This window comes from Melozone crissalis, unplaced genomic scaffold (assembly GCF_028551555.1).
Source record: "Melozone crissalis strain CALT ecotype California unplaced genomic scaffold, PUWL_Pcris_2 ptg000150l_1, whole genome shotgun sequence".
Taxonomy (NCBI): domain Eukaryota; kingdom Metazoa; phylum Chordata; class Aves; order Passeriformes; family Passerellidae; genus Melozone; species Melozone crissalis.
This window is the reverse complement of record NW_026535921.1, coordinates 1,026,827-1,047,915: the sequence shown is the minus strand read 5'-3', so window position 1 is coordinate 1,047,915 and position 21,089 is coordinate 1,026,827. Positions and strand designations below refer to the sequence as shown.

General features: G+C 48.3%; 2 protein-coding genes across 2 annotated transcripts in view; both read right to left on the bottom strand.

The window, feature by feature from the left end:
- Nucleotides 1-2,176: 2,176 nt before the first annotated feature.
- The window catches only part of LOC128948653 (interferon-induced very large GTPase 1-like), a 77,608-nt gene continuing 58,695 nt past the window's right edge, over nt 2,177-21,089 (bottom strand). Inside the window, exon 3 of the mRNA XM_054293411.1 lies at nt 2,177-3,040. The gene's annotated coding sequence lies outside the window, so the exon portion shown is untranslated. The remainder of the gene's footprint in view (nt 3,041-21,089) is intronic.
- Nucleotides 3,053-13,169, bottom strand: LOC128948652 (interferon-induced very large GTPase 1-like). Its single transcript, XM_054293409.1, has 2 exons — nt 13,041-13,169; nt 3,053-10,381 (listed from the first exon to the last, which is right to left on the bottom strand). The coding sequence occupies exon 2, from the start codon at nt 10,377-10,379 to the stop codon at nt 3,081-3,083; it is 7,299 nt and encodes a 2,432-aa protein (XP_054149384.1). The 5' UTR covers nt 10,380-10,381; nt 13,041-13,169; the 3' UTR covers nt 3,053-3,080.

Here is a 21,089-nt window from a genome sequence, read left to right as displayed (position 1 = left end):
CAGGGGCACCTCCACTCCCAGTCTGGCTCCTGGATCCCAAGAGCACACCAGTTAACTGAAAACAATTTTCATATATGCTTTTTCATTACATTGGTCAAATGCATATTCATGAGGATTATACATATTCAAACATTCCTTTGAGTTTACATGTTCAGGGAATTCTTTTGCTTGGTTCAACACTTGATCCGTCTTCTTAAAGCATGTGCCACTCTGCAGATGAAATTTATATTATTTATTTCCTCACCAGACCCCCTTTTCCGTGGTTTGGGAGTTCTTGATAGCCTGGTTCTTTTCAATGTTATCTTATCATATGGATAAGATACTCCACAAGTACATGAAATCAGTATTATCTGTTTCACACAATTATCTGAGTTATTCTCACCACTGTTAGTTAGTTACACAAAAAAATAAAAACCAGTAGCTACTTCAGTGTCACCGACACCTTTTCATAAAAATCCTTTCTTTGGGATTTTTCCCCCTTCTGAGAAGCTGTGGCCTCAGCAACAAAATGTAAACAATGGTTATATGTTGGTGTGGAATGCAACAGGTGGATCCGTGATTGGTCTCTGGTGGATGTTTGGATGAGCTGGGTCTCACTCTCTGATGGGACACAGACCTTTGTTCTTGATTCCTTTTCTATTCTTAGCTTAGCTAGCCTTCTGAGAACTTTTCCCTCTATTCTTTTTAGTATAGTCATAATGTAATATATATCATAAAATAATAAATCAAGCCTTCTGAACATGAGGTGAACATTCTCGCCTCTCTCTTCATCCTGCAACCCTTGTGACCACTGTGACACTTCTGCAACAGTTAATGTGATAATAAACAGCAAATAGTCTCTATTTTAGTATTTTGCAGGAGCCTAAACTATATTTATCACACAAAAATATATAATCTACACTGGGATTATGGTAAAAAGGCTGACAAATTAGACTGTACAAAAAGCGGTTAAAAAGTGATTACAAACTGTACTATACCAAAATAATTTGGAAAAGCCAATATGACAGTGAACGGCAATGACTACATGGTTATTTCTTACAGACCATGGCAGCAACACAGCAAGGCCAGGTGTCCCCAGTCCCTGGCAGTCACCCGTGCAGCACACGCTCACATGGCCCAGCTCTGGCTCCTGTCACTGGCTCTGGGTCTGCTTGGCCAGGGCTGGGCTTGGCAAGGTTTGGGCCCATTCCCCTTTTATCCTGCAGGTTCCCAGCTGAGCAGCTCCAGAGCACAGAACCTCTCTGGGATCAACCTTCTCAGCCCTCCCTGTGTGTGACAGGCCAGGCTTGGTTCCCAGCCCTGCCTCCCTTGGCACCTGCCACCGACATTGGTTTCCCTGCATGTTGTGGTTTGGGGCTTCCTACCCTCTCACTGTCCCTGCAGACAGTGAAGCTGCTCCTGGAGCAGAGACCCTGAATGGAGCAGAGCCTCTGCTGTCCCACACCCTTCCCCAGTGCCACCCCCTGTCCCCTGCCTGTCTGCAGCACACAGAGCTCGAGTCACGCCAAGCTGTGGCTCCCCTGAACACAAAGGAGACACAGAGCAGTCCAAATCAACTCCTTTATTAGCACAGTGTGAAAAATGCCAATCACTTGTTTTAAAAATTTAAAAGTTTAATAGTAATAAAATGAAAATAGTAATAACAAATTAGAGCAATAAGCATTTGGACACCCAGGTTAGGACAATAGAAGACAATAAAAAGCAAAGAATTATAGACATATGGGTGCATTTTACACCTTCTGCCAAGCAAAAGCACACCTTGTTAACAAAGGATCAATCCTGAAAAGCAATAGCCTATTGCATATTCATATATCTCATCCATGATGCAAAAATTATTTTCAAACAAAGGGTCTTTTCTGGTTATTGTCAACTCCCCCCACATCTTGTAAATCAATCATCTTGGTCCTTCAAAGTCTGATTCTTCCCAATAAGGAGGCAATAATTCTTCTCTTGGGATTTTTGGTGTCTTATTGCTGTTACCTCTGTGTGAAGAATTTCTTGATTCTCTTATCCATTCCTTGAGCTACTTAGAAAAGTATCATCCATCACATAGTTTCTATTTTATATTATGCTATAGCCTAAAATTTATACTTACCACACTACTTAAAAGACATTAATACAACATAACTTTCCAACATAACACATACAGTGTTTATTTTAATATTTGCATAGAGCCAAGCATATGATATGCGTTTTTCACACAGAACCTGCAGGGGATGAAGCTGAAGCAGCCCTTCAGCAGCTCTCCAGGAGGGCTTGGCCCTCCCATTGCCAGCGGGGCTGCAGCACCTGCACAGCAAAAGCCCCCACAGCTCCCTGGGGCAGAGCCAGCTGGTGCCACCTTCTCCAGAGCACGGCTCCGGTGCCACCAGCCTGCCTGGGCAGCACCAGCACTGCCCCGAGGGCTGCTGCAGAAGGTGCTGCAGACAGGATTCTCCACATGGGACACTCCAAAGGCTTTTGCTCAGCAGAGAGGCCAAGGGCAGGAGCAGCTCCTGCTGGGGCTGAGGGCTGGAGGGAAGGGCAGCAGCCCCAGGCACCTGAGCAGGAGCGGCTCCCCTGGACAGAGACACAGCACCTCTGAGACAGGGAGTGAAAGCACTGCCTGAGCCTGGGGCAGTCGTGTCACTGCTTTCCTGAGCCTGCAGGCACAACAGCTCCTGCTGGGAGAACGGCCTCAGTTGATGCAGGAGGCTGCAATGAGGGAGGGAAGGATGACACCCAAAAACCAAGCAGCCAAGCTTGCAGCCAGTGTGGAGCTGGCCTCAGGCCCCTCAGGCCTTTCTCCAAGCAGGACAGCTCCTTGCTGCAGGAAAACTGTCCTTGGGGTGTCAGATTTTAGGTGCTGTAAGAAGGTCAGGCAAGAAGGCAAGAGCATTTTGGCTTTCTCATGAAGTGAGGCATTGCTGAGCAACGGCCACAATAACTTGCCTTATTTCACCAAATTTGGGAAATTTAGATGCCATTAGGTGAACATGGTTTGAGAGTGTCATCATTGTAACTGCATTTTGTCGAGAGCCTGGTACAAAGTTCTCCTAAACTACAAAGCTGTTGACGTTCTTCTTCCACATTGATGTGGCCTAACGCTTATCCAGCTCAGACAGTGCTTCCGCCTTGGTAATTCTCCGCCACGCCTCAGGGATTTCTCCTTTTCCCTGAAATTTCCCATTGTACAAAGCTTCCAGCTGTGTCCTGAAATGAGACACAAACCATTTCCAGTACGCCTGCATGGATGAATCAGGAAGAATGTTCCAAGTGGAAAGAGGAGGTCCAGCATTACGGTATGTTTTGTAAGGGATCCATGGGCCATCACCAAATCTGAATGTGCAGTTACTCGCAACAAGACTGGAACAAATATCGATCGTGAGATGGTCTGTCCCATGCCACTTCATTCCCGTCAAAGCTTCTGGGCGATGGAAGACCAGCTGATGGTCTCCGTCATGTTTCTGCATGGTGTTTGTGCAGACAGCCCCACAAAAGGGACACTGTGCCCAGCACCCTGAAAAATGCTCGGCCAGGATGGTGTGAGGCTGCCTTGGAAACGAGCTCAGGTCAGCACCAGCCAATTCTTTCATGAGCCTTTCCCTCAGATCATCCAGAGCTTTTGCCATGGCACTGCTGAGGAATTCAATGTCTGTGACCTCCTGGTGCTCGATGCCCTTCAGGTCACTTCTGGGCAAGTTGATCACCTCTGTTAGTTCCCTGCAAAATTCATCCAGCCAAAGAGAGACATTGTCTTCTCTGTCTTTTCTGTCTTTGACAATTTGGGTTGATAAAGAAACAGCTGAAAGGATGTTTTTATAGAGAATACGAAGGGAGGAACCTAAAAAAGTCTCCAGCCTCCGACTCCCATCTAAATAGTGACTCCTTACACGTTTCTCAATGTAACTCTCACAAAACTGTTTTGGAGACATAAGGTACTGCTTGAAGTACTCAAAATTTTCCTGTTCTGCCAGGAATCTCAGAATGCAAACTTCCAGATTGCCTCTGCTGCCCTGGAAATCTGGGGATTTCTGCATGTCCTCAGCAATGTCTTTAGCTGTCCTCTCATAGACTGCCTGGCGAAGAGCTGATTCAATCTTGTCACAAAGGAAAACAGCAAAAGTTGTGACAGAAGTGGCTCCTTGGCAGGATATCTGGAAACACTGGAAGAAATCTTCTCTCCTGCTGTTCAGGTACACAACTGGGTCATTTGCCTTTCGGAATGCTTCGTGCATGGCTTTAAACCTTTCTGCTGCCATTCTGCACAGATACAGAGACAAATCCATGCTGTACTGTTTGTTAAAAGTATATTTTGCATCACTGGGGACAGAGTTGACACCTTTCTGTACTTCATTGAGTATTTCGTGAATAAAATTTCTACTGTAATCGCGTTTCTCCTCTTCCTTCTTAGCAATGTTTGCCATCACACAGGCTATGATGTTGTCTGTCATTTGCTCAAAGTTGCTCAAATCAGCATTGAAAACGCTCCTGAAAACTAGCGTTATGTCAAAAGACCTTTTCGTCATGATGTGTTTTTTTGGATCAAAAGAAAACCCTCTGCCTCTGGCAAATGACCTCATCCGTGCATGGAAACCTGGCTCCTTAAAGTGCTCTACAAGGACATCTTCGATTTCAGCATCAATATCCACCCATTCCAGAGGACGAGCAGCACGGGAGACTTCGGCAATCCACTGGTTCCAGACATGAGTAAAGTTGTCCTTCAGTTCTCTCTCACTGAGGCTCTTCCCTTTCAGAGTCACAGCCAGTTCCCGACTCCTTCTCAGGAGCTCATCTTCATAGTCCAACTTCCTTGCGTCCAGTTTCTTCTGCTCCTTCTGTAGCTCAATGAGATTCTCACATTTCTTTTTCGTTTCATGAAGAAGAGTCTCTTTTAGTTCTTTCAGCTTCAGCTCTGTGCTTGATTTCCACTGGACCAGTGTCTCACAGTCTGTGTCTTCCGTGAAATACTTTTCCACTTCTTTCTCAATGGCATCACTTGTCTCTTGCACCTGCCCTTCAAGGTCTTTTATCGTGACATTCTGCATCTCCCCATTCCGAATTTTGTTGACCAGTCTCATCTGTACATCTAAGATGTGACTCCTCAGCCTCCAGGTCCACTGACTAAAGGCAGTTTCCAGTCTCCTGTACACAGCAATCTCCAGGGAATTCTTGAAGCTGAACACAAAGTTTTCATTCAGCAAAGCATTCCAGAGGTCACCAATACGATCTTTCAGGCTTGAGAGCCTCAAAATGCTGCGCTGTGACTGCTTCTTGGCAGCCTGGAGGATTTTGCTCTTGAGTTGCTGGATGTGCTGACTGTAGGTGGGGTTGGGTGGTGCCATTGGGGGGTTTCCTTCCCACAGGTGAGCAAAGTAGTGAATGTGGGTGTTCACATCAAAGCCAATGACATCACTGAAGGAGGAGACATCACAGAATTCCTGCTGAGCAGCTACCACAGTCATTTCATCCAGCTTTTCCTGCAAGCGCCTTTGTCCTTCCATGTTCTGCTCCTTGGCAGTTATTTCTCCCACGTTTTGATGGACAAAGAGGCAGCTTGGGGAAAGATTGACTTTCTTCATCCTCAGGAAAGCCTGCACAGCGATCTGGAGAACATCCTGCATTTCTGATGGATTTTCTCCAAAGATATTGATCACAGTCAAGTTGCCAACACCAATGACAAAGGTGGCCAGCTCGTTATCATGGTTCAGGGACTGTTTATTGGCCATCTCGATGGCACGAAGTCCCTCTGTGTCAACCACCAGCACAAAATCAAAGCCCAAGTCTTGCTGCAGCTCCTCGCCCACTGGGATGAGTTGCATGAAGGCCCCGCGGGTGCATCTCCCTGCGCTGACGTTGAACTGCAGACCAAACATGGCATTCAGCAGGGTGGACTTGCCTGTGCTCTGGATGCCGAGCACGGAGAGCACAAACACTCGTTTGTCCCCCAGCCTCTCAATTAAGCTGTCAAAGATTGCTCCCACCCAGTGCAAGGGCAGGTAAGAAGCGTCCCCATCCAACAGCTCCACTGGGTACCCTGAAACCATCAGCTCTGCTGCAATTTCTGGCAGTTTCACAAAATTGTCTTTTTTGCAGTTCATTAATTCCAGAGCTTCATAAATCTGCCCTACCTCCCTCAGAAGGTGCTCCAGGCCGATGGATGAATCGTTGATTTCATCAGAGAGGGCATTTAAGCGACTCAGTAACTTATCATTGCCACTGGTTTTCTTCTTGCTTTTCTTTCTGGAAAGGATTTCAGACCACAACTTGTGATAGTCCCTCCTCAGTTCTTCAAGGTGACCACAAGACAGCTCATGCATAAAGACCTTCATCCACTGCAGGAAGTATTTCTTGGTATCTGCTGGCTGAGCCTGGAGAAAGCCAAGGAATGATTTCATCAGTGCGTTGAGAGGGAAAGCTTGGTCAAGTTGCTTTTTTCTTATTGCTTTCTTCTCATATTCAATTTGGCTCCGATGATGCTCAATGCTCTTGTTCCTCTTCTCCTGCAAGCGAGTGAGTTCTTTGTCCTTTTGGCACCACTGGTACCACAGTTTTCCTTGAAGCGGCAGCAGCCGGGATTTGATCTCAGACAGCTTCTCTTTCTTCAGAAGCTCCACCAGCTCTTTTGCCTTTGCTTTGGCTGTCACACACGCAGGTTGATCTGCATCCACTATGAATCCATGCTGGCGAGCTTTGTCCACGCAGGCCTCCAGACTGCAACATGTATTAGAACCCTCCAGGAGATTCCCAATTGTCTTGGTCAGCTCCTCCATCAGTTCTGCTTCATTTCTGTTCTTGATCCCTATTGTTACAGCTTTGCTGGCTTGTCCAGCTGTAACGTGCTCTTTTTCTGTGAGAAGACAAACAAAAGGCCTTTGTGACTGCCACAGGCCCTGCAGAAGCTTTTTCCCCCTGTTGTCCATGTGCTCCCAGTCAGACACAAGAGCCACATTTACAGCAGATATCTCCTGCAGAAACTGCAGCTGTGCTCCGTGGTCCCTGGCATCTCCATGCAGGTTACAGAAAGCCACGCAGCGCTCAAAGGTGTCACTGGGGCTTCCACCAGGGCAGTACCAGGTGATTTCCACCAGCCCTTCCACCAGCAAACGCTCTCTGGTGCTGCCTCTGCAGTGGCGGTGGAAGAAAGTGTCATGTTTGTGTTTGCTGAGCAGAGCGTTGAGGATCTGGGACTTAGAAGAGGAGGCTGAGCTGCCAATGCGGATGAAGGATACGATGGGTGTCTGTGCCTGAAAGATGAGTTTGTTGCTGAAACTCTTTGTTTGGGCTGGCTTTCCTGACTTGTCCACCTCTTTCCAGCTCCTTTGGATTTGGCTGAGGGCGTAGAGCGGCAACTCAATGCATGAAGTGCACGGGTTGGGCACCAGCAGAGGCAGCGCCAGTTGGCAGAAAGCCAGCTTGGTTGCCAGGGACTGTCTCAGGAAGTCATCAGCACAATGGAAAATGGCCATCTGCAGGTCCATGGGGTGCACATGGCTGTCCCTGCTTGCACATGCAGGGGCTGCTTCCATCAGCTTATCAAGAAAGTTTTCAAAGGAGTCTGATTGCTGGTTCTCTTGCTCCCTGGTTTGTGGCGCAGGTGCAAGGCCTGGGTTGCTCCCTTCCAAGCAAGTCAGGTACCTCACCTGGTAATCCACAGTTAAAAGCTTCTGCAAGAAGTATAGGGGCAGTTCCTTGTCCTGGCTGGGCTGGCCGTCCTGCAGAGATGTCTTGCAGATGGTGCGGAAATCTCCCATCCCCATTTTCCTTGGATAGTGACTTTCCAGTCCAAGGCGCTTGAGTAACTGGAGGAACTCCTGGTTTGCAATGGCTTCATTTTCTTTGGATTGGCTGCTGTCTGACTTGGACTGGGACTGACTGGGGGCCTCAGCTGTTGGAAAAGTGTCGTCCAGGTCTCTGAGTATGTTCTGCAACTTCTGTTCATCCCATTTGTCATCCAAGCACCCATTGATCAAGGAGTCCAAGTCTCGTTCCAGCCTCTCCCAATCTTCGTCTCCACTGTGCCTTTGGAGGAGATTCTTTATCCGTGTGGACCACAAGCCTTTCATGTGATCTTCTATGACAACTAAACGCTCCCTCTTCTGCTCAAGGGACAGCTTTTGACTTTCAGGTGTCACAGTCAGACCTGTCAGCAGGAGGGAGGCCTCAGCTCTGTCGGCATCTTGCTCCTTCAGGTTCACATACTCCGCATGTGCCGCTTCCATTTCTCTGGCCAAGTACTGAATTTCTGGGTGTCCAAGGAGGTGCTGGAAAGTGCTGCTTTCTACCTGGTACCCTGTGCTGGTCGCAATCAAGAGCACCAACAGTTCCATGTCCTTGTGAGCCTGTTCCTGGAGAGACTGGAGTAAGGAATAAATGGCCAGGCTGCTGGTCAGGGTGGCTTCTATCTTTGCTTCATGAACATCAGAAGCAGAGCTTCCTGGTGTGTAGGTGACAGCATGGATGTGCTCCTTCATTTGCTGCAGTGTTTTGATGAGCTCTTGAAGCTCAGAGACTTTGGGAGATCTGGGAAGTGGGTGCTCAGTCTGGAAGATCCATTGCATAATAAAGGAAGCCTCAGGGAAGTCCTTGACAGAGTAGATATGAGGATTCAGGAGGCTCTTCAACTTTACCTTGATAGAGGTGGTGTTTTCTGGAGGTGATTCCTGGCATCTGCGCACGGTATTCACCAGGAAGTCCTGCAGGGCTTTGTCTGACAGGCACACGTTGATCCACACACTGGGGTTCCGGGTTTTTGCGCTCAGATCATCTTTAAGATCCATTAGCATGAGCAGCTTGTTTTCATCCACCATCACCTCCCAGGTCTTCACAGTCACCATGAAATCTCTGGCCTCTTGCACTGCACTGCCCAGTTCCTCTCCAAAAACGGTGCCGACGCTCTGATTTGTCAGCACTTTGTACCCAGCCCTGAGGGCTCTGCTCATCTGACCAGCAGACTTAAAATCCCCGCAGTGATTGCACAGGATGATGTCCCACACTGGGATCAGCTCAAAGCCACGGTCGATAACGCACCACGTTGTGTTATCAGACACGAGCCCCGTTTTCCACTGAGGAAGGGAAGATGTGTCTGCTGGGCCCCCTGTATTGACCACGTAGAGCTGAATTGCTGTATGAGAACTCGCTCCGGCTCTCCCCAGGACAGAAGCCTGTGAGCTGGATTTGGAAACATCCAGGGTCCCTTCTACACTGGCCCCAAAGCCACCCCAGCTGGCCCCAACAAAGCTGTTCAGTGCTTCAGATGTTTGTTGCTTCACCTCTTCCCACTGCTCAGCTTGGAATACTTCTGTAGATGCCTTCCACCAGAATATCCCCCCAAAGTGGAGGGGACCCTGGTTTATGTGGGACCCAAACCTGCTGAAGAAGCTCTCACACATCTTCACCAAGTTGGGGTTGTCTTCTTCCCAACTGAAGCTCAAAAGCTGCTCCATGTCTTGCAGCTCCCGCAGAGCCGCATCCGAGAGGCGAAGCTGATGCCTTTGGAAGTAGCAGGAGGCCAGAGGGATGTACTGGTACTTGGTGGTGCAAAAGTAGCTCTGCTCAAACTGAGACTGGTGGGTGTGCTGTGATTGCGAGGAGCTGCTCTGATCTACACCCGCTCCAAGACTAATCCCCCAGAATGAGGATTTGGCAGAAACGCTCATGCTGAACCCCAGCTGCTCCATGGACTTGGTGAAAGTGGATTCTGCTGCAGAGGAGGAGAACTCCTTCCTCTCAAGCAGCGATCCTTGCTCCGGACCGGCGAGCTGGAATCCCTCAGGAACCCTGAGGAGCTGCTCTCGCTTTGCCAGCACATCTTCAGGTCTGCTGGTTCTGTAGATGCCCTGCAGGGCCAGTCCCCCTGATGCCCGCCTCAGCACCTCCGTGTCAGGGATGTTCTTCCCACTACCTGCTGACAGCTCCTGCTGCTCCAGCTGCTTCTGGATGCTCTCCAGCACATCTGCCAAGGGTTTCTTTGGTGCTGGCCAGAACTCTTTGGGAATCTCCATGGCTTGCCACAGAGTCTCTGCTTTCTCCCTCAGAGCATCCTGGCTGTGGCTGTGGCTGTTGAGCATTTCTGTCAGATCCTTCAGAGCTTGTTTGGCCACTTCTTGTCTCTGCTTTGTCTTCTCCGAGTTATGCTTTTGCATCTCCTCACACGTTTTGTCATCTGTTATTTTCAGGAGTTTCTGGAGTGCCTTTTTCTCCCAGGGGTGCTTTACCTCACACTCCAGCCTGAGGTAATCTTTATATTCCAGATGCTGCAGGGCTTCTCTGCACTTGATTCCCAGGATCTGTGTCACTTTGGGCAGCCAGTATCCAGCATCCAGTCCTTCCTTCTCAAATGCCTCTGCCAGGAGCTGGGCCTTTGCATCCTCCTCCTGTGTGTCCTCCTGCAAAGCCATGTCTGTGGAGGAAGAACAGAGACTTTCCCTAAGGTGTTTTCAGAGGCACCCAGGTTCCTGACAGAGGCTCTGCAGCAGCTGCAGCCGTGGGGATTGCTCCAACCAGGCTGCTGGAGCCTGGTGTGGGATGGCACAAGAGCCAGGGTCTCCTTCCCAGCACCCTGGATGTGCCTGTTGCTTTCCAGTTTGCAGGATCAACCCTGAAGGTGAGTGTGTATCCCAGAGACTGCACAAACAGAAAGAGATACACAGACACAGAGACCCAGACACACACAGACACACACACAGACAAATGCGCACACACACACACAGACACACAGACAAATGCACACACACACACACAGACGGACACAGAGACAGAAACACAGGCACACACAGACTCAATCAGCCACACAACCTGCCCTGGAAAAGGTGCTGCCTTCACCATCACCCACATCCTCCCAGCACAACTCCTCCATCCACAAGTGCAGACAGCCGGGGCCATTCCTGGCTCCCTGGAGCACTGGCACAGCCCCTCTGCCCATCCAACAGCCCTGCCTGCATCCTGCACCCTCTGCCCAGCCCACGTCTGCCCTGCTCGCTGCCTGGCCCAGCCTGCTGCTCCCAGCACCCGGAGGCAGCGCTCACACACTCCCCCCATGGCACCCCACACTCCCCAGGCACACTCCCCCCACACCCCCCACGGGCTCTGAGCTGTGCTCCTGCTCCAGCTGCCAGCGCAGCCCCTCCCTCACCCCTCTCTGGCCTCTTCCAGGAGCTGCTTCCTGGCACCTCAGGGGCCCACCCCAGTGCAGGGGGAAAATCCACCTTGTCCCTGCCCACAGCTGTGCCTGGGACATCCTGGTGGCCCTTCAGGAGAGACTGGAGATGCTGGGAGCAGACTCAGAGAGGTGCCCTCTGAGATCTGCTGCTCATTAGCGCAGATGATCTTGTCAGCCAAGTGCCCATTTGGTTTAGTCTTGGCTTCAGCCACCACAGAGCCACTGAGCTTAAAATCTCTAGTGGCAGGAGGAAAAGTGCCAGCAAACCTTCAACCCTGGCCTTGAGGGGAGCAGACTTCAGGCTGCTCAGGTGCAACTTATAGAGGGCCCCAGGGAAACGGCTCTGGAAGGTGCTCGGGTCCTGTCTGGGGGTTTGTTCTTATCCCATAGCCAGTTTGGTTTTTAATTTGGTTTGTGTCTGGAGTTTTTACTGTCTCCCCTCTGATTCAGGAGTATCACGATTGTTGAAGAGTGGCCCAGGATTCTGTGTGGGGTTGGGGACCAGGGGCTGCTCTTCCTTCCAGCAGGGGTGATCAACACAGGGGCCATGCAATAAAGTGGGTCTGACCTGAGATCCAGTTGCCCTATGTTTTTTTCCTTTCTTTCCCCTCTTCCTTTTTTCTTGTTTCAACACTGTGACCAGGGATTGCCAGCTTGCTTCTCTGCTCCTCTGCTGCTTGGGACCTGGGAGCACCCCCAGCCCCACTCGGCTCGACCTCAGGCCCAGCCATCACCGGTAAGCCGTGCAAAGGAGCGGCTCCCCACCCCGCCCCTAGTGCTTCAGGGGTTTTTGCTACACTTCAGTACACCGCCCTGAGTTTTCAGTGGCACTGAGAGCAGCTGCTCCCTGTAGGCTGTCCAGGGGAAGCCAACTCCTCTGTCCCCTGTCGCCAGAGCCGCCATTGCCAGCGGAGAGGCGGCCTAGCTTGTGCCACAGCGCCCCCTTCAGCCGCGGAGGAATCATCGCACCTGCCCTGCCCAGCTGGGAGCCAGCAGCGCCCCTGCTGGCTGTGCCCGGAACTGCACCGCAGGGGCAGTGCGTGATGGGTGAGACAAGGCTGGGATTGGGTTTCTGGTTTTGGTTGTTTGTTTGTTGCCACTGCTGTTGTTGTTTGTTTCTCTTGGTAAATATATATGTATATATACACACTCTAGTAAATACCTGTTATTCCTTTCCCTATATCTTTGCCTAAAAGCCCCATCATTTCAAAGTCATAATGATATGGAGAGAAGGGAGTCATATTCTCCATTCCAGGAAGGTTCCTGCCTTTCTTGCTGGACACCTCCTTTTAAACCAGTACAGGTCCATCACTGCTAGTCACTTTTCATTGAAAAAGCCCTGAAGGATAGGGCAGTCATGGGTGACAGTCAGTACGGACTCAGGAGAAAAAATCCTGCTTGTCACCCTAAATTTCCTTTCACAACACATTAACACATGGAGTTGATCAAGGACAGCCAGTTAATCTGAGCTTTATGGATTTCAGTAAAGCTTTTGATCCTGCCTCTCCTAGCACCATGGTGTGTCCCTTCCAACTCAGGCCATTCCATCATTCCACAATTCTGTACCTAACGGACCTTGTGCTTTCACTGGGCATCTACCTTTAAATCTTTGGGATTTCTGACTCTTTCACACAACTCCAAGAATTGCCCAAGTCTCAGTTCAGTTGGATACTGGAGAGATTTATTCCTTGCAAAAAATCCTTATGAGCATTCACCTTCCATCCCACCAAAGCCACAACACTCTTACCAGAACAGGAATTGACCTGAGGGGCTTGGACTCAGGTCCAATAGAGCCGAGGGCTCCTGCACCCTTCCAGAGCCTTCAGGGGCAGCTTTCCCTTGGGAATCCCCGCAGATTTGCGCAATCTGAGCAAGGGCTGTGGGCTCAAATTCCACTCACCCAACTCACAGGAGAGGCTCCCGTCACTCCCTTGGCTTCCCAGCAGACACCAGCAGCTGAGGGCCCCAGCTCAGGGGACACAGCACCGCAGCAGGAACAGGCCTGGGGTACACGGTGGGTGTGGAGAAGAATATGGGAACCCCTTGATAAATGAGGAGGAAGAGCACCAGGAAGGAAAGGCCCAAAATCCTAAAGGAGAAAAACAGACAGTCAGGAGAAAGTGACCCATGAGCATGGCAGATTGTGTTGTAGTGTGCTATTATATGTTTTAGTTGCATTAAGTTGTACTTCAGTTTATCACAGTTCCCCCCTGTTAGAATGGTTCTGCCCCTGCTGCCTCTTCCCATCCTTTTAATATCAATCTCCCTACCCCGTCCCCCTGTTCCCCAAAAGTGGCTGAATCCTTCCCTTAACCTCTCCCCAGTGTCCTGTCCTTCACTCGACGGCCCATCTCCTCCCTCTAGAAACTGCTACTAAGGGTGTGATTGGTTCAGGCACCAGGGCCTCTCCCTTGGTTGGTGTGGGATCTCAGCACAGCAGTCCTGATGTGCAGAGATACCAAGATAACCCTTGGGGGGCTCGGAGGTCCTGGAATGTTGCCAGAAGTGTCTGGTGGCTGGACTTTGATCCTGCACAGGAGACGACACCTGTATGAGGATGGGAGGATTTCACGGGGATAAATGGTGAAGGGATAGGTTAATTGTAGTGTGAAACACAGGTTTTAGAATTTCGGTACAGGGGGGTCTAGAGAACTAAGATGGAGGAATTGGGGCATGTCCTGTCCTTCTTCTTCTTGGCCTCCATCTTCTGTGGTGGTGGTGGCACTTTGGGATTGGTTCTTACTAAAAGTGCACTTGTCAATAAGGGTGAAAAGCATTGGGGAAAATAGGTAAATATCTTATACGTAGTTTTAAGTATAAAGATAAGTGACCGCCCCGAGGGCACGGAGTGTGCTCATGGCCAGCGTGCTGTGCGGACCTCTGTCGGGCCGAGAGAAAATCTTGTAGATAAAAACTAATAAACACTGAAGACCGAGAAAAAACCTGAAGACTCTTTTCGTCCTTTGGAGCGCGGGCTGTCCCAGGGCCATCCCCAGCCTTTCCAGGCCATCAAAAACAGCCAAGGAACGGGACAGGTTGGCTCATATTCGTCCCCCTACCTGCCTGTTTCCCTGATCCCCACGGCCTCCTGTATCCCCATTGGTAGGTGGGCAAACCCATCCCTGGTTTATCCACTCCCCCACCCCTCCTTATAACAACCTGCAGACCCCATTCTGGCCGTCTCCAGCTGGCTGATTTCCTTTGGTTAGGAATCTCATTAGAGCTCCAGAATAAACCAGGAATTGTCCCCAATTGGAGTCCACTCTCCTTCTTCTACCAACGTTGTGCTAGTGTCTTGTCTGAAAGGCGAAAGCCTTAGCTGCTCTCCCGACCTCCCGAGGAATGGGAGAGTGTCCCTTGCTGCCTGCAGTGCCAGAGCAAGCTGCGGTGACTCCGAGCACACACTCAGAGAGGCACTGCGACAAGATTAATTCCAGGAAGCACTGGAGGTCAACCTTTCTCCATTGGGGACCACAGAAGCAGGAAAGGCCTCTGGCTTGAAACAAGGGCAGTTCAGCAAGAGAGGAAAGCTGACAGAGCTCGGGAAGGATTTCAGACACCAATTGTTTTCTTTGGCCTCATGTCCAGCTGCTCCCTGGTGTTATGAACAAAAATTCTGCTAATTTTTTTTGTGAGAAAAAGGTTACCACTGTTGCTGCTGGGGTGCTGCTTGTATGTTATGGTAATTATGGGTCATTGTTGTTAATAGTTGTTTTTGTATCAGTAAAAGCCTAGCTGGGGCCGAGTTAATGGCTCTCCTCTGGGACAGTGAAGGGTGAGGACCTCCCCAAACAGTGAGGAGAAGAGACTGGGGGTGGGGGGGGGATATGCAAAATAACTCCAGGACCAGCATGCCATGAGAAGCTACTGCTTCTAGCTTGTTAAAAAAAACCCCAAACAACGAGCCAACATAGAGTTGAGAGATTTGAGTGATGTCTGGACATCAGGAATGGAGTGCTGAGCCTGCAGACATGCTGAGCACCTTCGTAGTCCCTCTCACCCTGAGCACAGGAGTCGTCCCAAAACCGGGAGCAGATGGGGCGAAGCAGTGAACAGCAGCATTCGAAGGGGTCACCACGCCCTAAAGGCTCCCACGAGGACTGGACCCCCAGCTCTGCCCCTAGTGGATGAAGCTGCGCATATCCTCCTCCTCCTCCTCCTCGTCCTGGGAGAGATGACGGGAAGTTGCAGCCCTGATGAGCTGCCCAATCCTGAGCTGATCACTTTTAATAAAGGCATTAAAAGGAGAAAAAATCTCCTGCCCTGTTTATTTCAGGTGGGGTACTCGTCTGGGATAGCCACACTGGAAGAGGACACCAGGACTGGCCATCTTGGACCTCCAGGACAGCTGGCTATCACGACCAGAGGGATCGGCTCAGGACCAGCAATGCAGAGGAACACCGGAGCACCGGACTGGTGAGAAATCCGGTGGCGAGAGTGGGAGACAAGCACATGTGTGTGTGAGTGAGACGAGGGCCGGCAGCCAGACCTCGACCTGAGAGTGGACCCCTCAGTGCCACATTTCCATTCTTCCACGAGGAAGCCGGCCAGGAACAGGGGGAAGGGAGTGGAATTAGTGTGAGTGAGTTGTCTCCTAAGGGGGAAAGAGCCCCCCCCTCCCCCCCACCGGGCGTGCGGAGGGAATAGTTGTATGAGTGGCACGCACCCAAAAGTCCTGACAGAGGGAAGTCAGGCAGATTGTAAGTCCCGAGAAGGATTCGGGTAAGCTCACAAGCCCTGCAGGCAAAGTAAGTCCTGACAAAGGGAGTCAGGCACAAATCCCAGCAAAGGAGGCTGCGGTTTGTTTTTAAGTCCTGATACGGTGAAGCCTAAAAATTGGTAGGTTAGGCAAACTAAAAATCAGGCAGTTGTTTTTCCTGACTGAGGGAGTAGGCATGACCTGGATTCTTATGCCAAGGTTTCGTGTGTTCAAGTCCTGATAGATGTAAGACCTGATGTTAGGAAAGTTGGGCAATCAAGAGATCGGGCAGTTATTTCAGTATAAAGTCCTGAGCATCAGGCAAAAATGTGAAGTTCAGTGGAGGAGGCTGAAGCTCCTCAAACAAGATTTTTCTTAAAATTACCTGTCAGTAGAGGCACCTTTGGGACTTTTTACTGTTGAGACCTGAAAAATGGGAGGGTGTAATAGTAAAAAGACCGGCAAGAGACTGAGGAAAATACCTCCCAATAGTCCCTTAGGAGAACTGTTAGAGAAATGGGATTCTATAGAGGCCACAGAGGGATTAGATAAAGTGAAAATGATCCACTACTGTGTAGAAGTCTGGCCAGAATTAGAGGTGTAAGGAGGATGGCCTTGGTGTGGGACAAAGGATAAGTGGATGTGCCAACAACTAAATAATTATCTGACAGCTCGAGGAGATACTGATCCTGAGCAATTATTGTATGTATCTTGCTGGTTAAAGAATGCTATTGGGGATGAAGGGGTGCAAATTTGTAAGGTACAGAAGAAGAAAGAGGGGAATGAAGGAGGGGATGATGGAATTAGTAAAAGATGAGACTCCCTGGATTATTTGCCTCCTTCTGCCCCTCCACCTTATAATCCTCTTCTACAAGCACCTCAAATGGCAGGTCCGGTTCTTCCCCCGGCTGCCATCTCATTACCACCTGCTCAAATTCCTCCTTCCACCTCTTCAGCTTCCCCTATGATAAACCCAGTATCTCCCCCAGTAACCACTCCCTCACCACCTTCAGCTCCTCCAGTTCCTTCTGCATCACCACAAGTGCCTACACCTGCTGCATTCTCCACCCCTTCTCCAGCTCCACTTAATATCCACTCAGGCTCTTCTCCCCCTCCTATTGCTGTCACTTTACCTCCTCCTAGTTGGGACACAAATACCTCCTTGCCCGGTAAACAGCTATCACCAAATACACCTGCTGATGTGCAGAAAGTTCAGGGTAACCCAGATATCCCTCAAAGTAGTTTGGCATCTGAAGATGGGCCGTACTGTAGCACCAGATCCAAGACCTCCAAGGCAGAGAGACTCTTTCCCCTCAGAGAGGTTCCTATGGGAGGAGTAGCAGGAGGTGTTGGCTTTGTGAATGCTCCCCTAACTGCTTCTGAGGTGAGAGGATTCAAGAAAGAGTTGGGGCATTTAGTTGAGGACCCAGTGGGCATAGCCAACCAAGTGGATCAATTTCTAGGTCCAAATATCTACACTTGGGGGGAGATGAATTCCATCCTCAATGTATTATTTTCCCCAGAAGAGGTCCAGATGATAAGGGCAGCTGGCATAAGAATTTGGGAGAAAGAGAACCATCCAGGACCTCAGGTGCCAACAGGTGAACAAAAATTGCCACTAACAGATCCCAGTTGGAACCCTAACCAGGAGGAGGGGAGGAAGGCCATGATGGAATAAAGGTCTTTGATAATACGGGGGATCAAAGAGTCAGTTCCCAAAGGAACTAACACCCAATTGGTGTTTGAGGGTGCACAAGAGAAGGATGAAGCTCCTGCTACTTGGCTTAACCACCTAAAGCAGAACTTCCATTTGTACTCTAGAATAGACCCAGACACCCTAGAAGGTCAAGTGCTACTAAAAGTCCAATTTGTTACCAAATCTTGGCCTGATATAAGGAGAAAATTGAAAAAGATTGAAGATTGGCAAGAAAAGGATTTTAATGAGTTACTAAGAGAGGCATTGAAGGCGTATTTAAGGAGGGAGGAAGAAAAAGCAAAAGCTAAGGCTAGGATTATGGTTGCTGTAGCTAGGGAAAGTGCAGTCCAAGGTAACCAAAGAATGGGTGAATCCACCACCAGGAGGAGGCAGAGATAGGCCAGTACTGACAGGCACACGAAGGATGGAGAGACCTCAAGTCCCTTTGAGAGAACGACAATGCTATTACTGGTGGAGAGGCATGGCACATCAGGGGGTTTTGTAGAAAGCTCAGTCTCGATGAGGCAATAGCCAGGGAACAAGATAATTTAGGAAGGATCCTTAAGGGTGACAATTAGGGATGTCAAGGGCTTTTTACTATAGGGGACCCAATGTAACATCTAGAAGAGCCCTTGGTAAACTTTGAAGTGCGACCCCTAAATGAAGAATTTGAATTTTTGGTTGGCACAGGAGCAGATAAGTCCTGTCTCAACAAAATACCAAAAGGTATGGAAATTGGGAGAAAATTTTGTGAAGTGTTAGGTGCGGAAGGGAAACCATTTAGAGCATCAGTGATTGAAGAAGTGAAAATAATTAGAAACTCAAGACAGTGTGAAGCTAATTTTATTTATCTGCCTAAGCTAGAAAAAAGTTTGTTAGGAAGGGATCTGCAAGTTGATTTGGGGGTTGGGATTGTTCCAAGGGAAGGGAGGATGGTAGTACAAGTGATGAAGGAGATGTCGCAGAGATAAACCCTGACGTATGGGCTGAGGGGGGAAAGAGAGGCTTATTAGACATTCCACTAATAACAATAAAGATGCAGGATGATACCTCACCCATATGGGTTAAACAGTATCCGATTTCCCTAGAAGGAAAGAAGGGGCTTGCTATAGTCATTGAGCAACTGTTGCAAGAGGGAATTTTAGAACCCTGCATGTCACCACATAATACCCCTATACTGGCAGTTAAGAAAGCTGAAGGAAAATATAGGCTGGTACAAGATTTGAAGGAGGTCAACAAAAGAACCATTGCCAGACATCCAGTGGTGCCCAACCCGTATAGTCTCCTAAGCCGAATTCCAAGAGAACATGCTTGGTTCACTGTTATACATTTGAAGGATGCTTTCTGTGTGTGTCCTCTGGCAACGGAATGTAGATTGGTTTGCCTTTGAATGGGAGGACCCGAGTACAAAAAGGAGACAACAGCTAAGGTGGACCCGATTACCACAAGGGTTCACTGAATCCCCCAACCTCTTTGGACAAGCTTTAGAGAGTTTGTTGGAACAATTTGTCCCTGAAGAAGAAGTGCAGATCCTGCAGTATGTTGATGACCTGATGGTGTCAGGAAAGGGAAAAGATCAGGTCAGACAAACTAGTATTAAGCATTTGAATTTTCTAGGGGAAAAAGGACTAAAGGTTTTCCCAAGGGAAACTACAATTTGTGCAATCAGAAGTAACATACTTGGGGCACATAATAGGAGGAGGGTATAAGAAATTAAGCCCTGACAGAATTTCAGGTATTTTAGCTCTCCCAGCCCCAAAAACAAAAAGACATGTGAGAAAACTCCTGGGCTTGTTTGGATATTGTAAGTTATGGTTAGATCAATACACACAGAGTGTGAAATTTCTATACAATAAATTAGTAGCTCCAGATCCCCTAATTTGGACAGCTGAAGATGATCAACAATTGGAAAACCTAAAAGACAAATTGTCTTCTGCCCCGGTCCGAAGCTTACCAGACCTCAGGAAGGGCTTTGACCTGTTTGTGAGTGCAGAAGGAGGTATAGCCTATGGAGTATTAACTCAAGAGTGGGGAGGGTGCAGGAAACCCGTGGCATACATCTCCAAATTGTTAGATCCAGTGGCTAGAGGCTGGCCAGTTTGTATACAAGCAGTAGCAGCAACTGCAATCCTGATAGAGGAGATCCAAAAATTGACCTTACAAGGAAAAATTAAAGTGCATACTCCTCATGATCTTAAGGCAGTACTGAGACAGAGGGCTCAGCAGTGGCTAACCGATGCTAGAATATTAAAATATGAGATAATACCAATGAACACAGAAGACTTAGAATTTATCACATCCAATGTCCTCAATCCAGCACAATTCCTAATAGGAGAAGCCTGGTTGTGCTTTAAATGTGATGCTGCTGAAACAAGCTCAGTATATCTAGTAAAAAGAAAAGAAATGGTGAAAACAGTTAAGAAAGATGGTTTCCAACAAGTATTTAACAGTGAAGTATTAAGCTACCCAGTGGATCCTAAGAGATCCAAATAAATTAGAATCTATTGAGAAAAAAGAAAGAGACAAGTGTACTCACCATGAAGTTTATGAATGTTATGAGTGTACTGAAAAAGAGATAATCCCCTTTTGGAAAATGAAAGAACTGTGTAAATGTTGAGAATGCCCAACAGAAGCTGAAAACACATTTCAGGGGAGCTCTGAACACCTAGGTTTGATCTCTGATACCACAGCACACACCAAATTGTCAGGAGACTGGTCTGGCAGCTGCACAGCTAGAATGATAAAACCAATTTTCTTCTTATTACCCAAAGAAACTGGATCAAGTTTAGGAGTTCCTATATGCAATTATTTGGGAGAAACTAAACAGAACAATCAAAGTTAAATAGAAATTGAGAAAATTCAAAATTGTAAAAGCCAAGTTCAGACCCCAATATCTATGTTAAACAAAGTCATCAGGCTCCAGGCAGTATTAAAAATAAAGAACGCAATTATTAGAAACATTTCAAACAAAATTAAAAAATTAGCATGTGTAAATAATCAAAAACAAACTCCTACACTTGATTCCAGTTGGTGAGAGATCCTGGAGATTTTCAAAAAGGATGTATGGGAAAAAGCATTTTTTCTCACTTTGTGCATACTTGGAGGATTGCTCTTTTTACTATGCTTATTTATCTGTTTCATTGAAATAGTATTTGCCCTGCAGACCAACCTAAAGAAACCAAGGTAAGTAACAAGGTTAAGTAACTGTGATTACCAAAGTGCTCAAGAAATTCATAGTCAATACAAAAAATTAAATATGAAGCTCATTAGTCAAAAATTGCAGGTTGATGCAAGCTTAAAATTTAAGTTCGATCAAAGAAAAAGAGGGTGGACTGTCATGAACAAAAATACTGCTAATTTTTTTGTGAGAAAAAGGTTACCACTGTTGCTGCTGGGGTGCTGCTTGTATATTATGGTAATTACGGGTCGTTGTCGTTAATAGTTGTTTTTGTATCAGTAAAAGCCTAGCTGGGGCTGTCCTCTGGGACAGTGAAGGGTGAGGACCTCCCCAAACAGTGAGGAGAAGAGACTGGGGGAGAGGGGGGAATATGCAA

Excerpts from the sequence above, each read along its gene's own strand:
- LOC128948652 (XM_054293409.1), bottom strand. The coding sequence starts at position 10,379 with ATGGCTTTGCAGGAGGACACACAGGAGGAGGATGCAAAGGCCCAGCTC.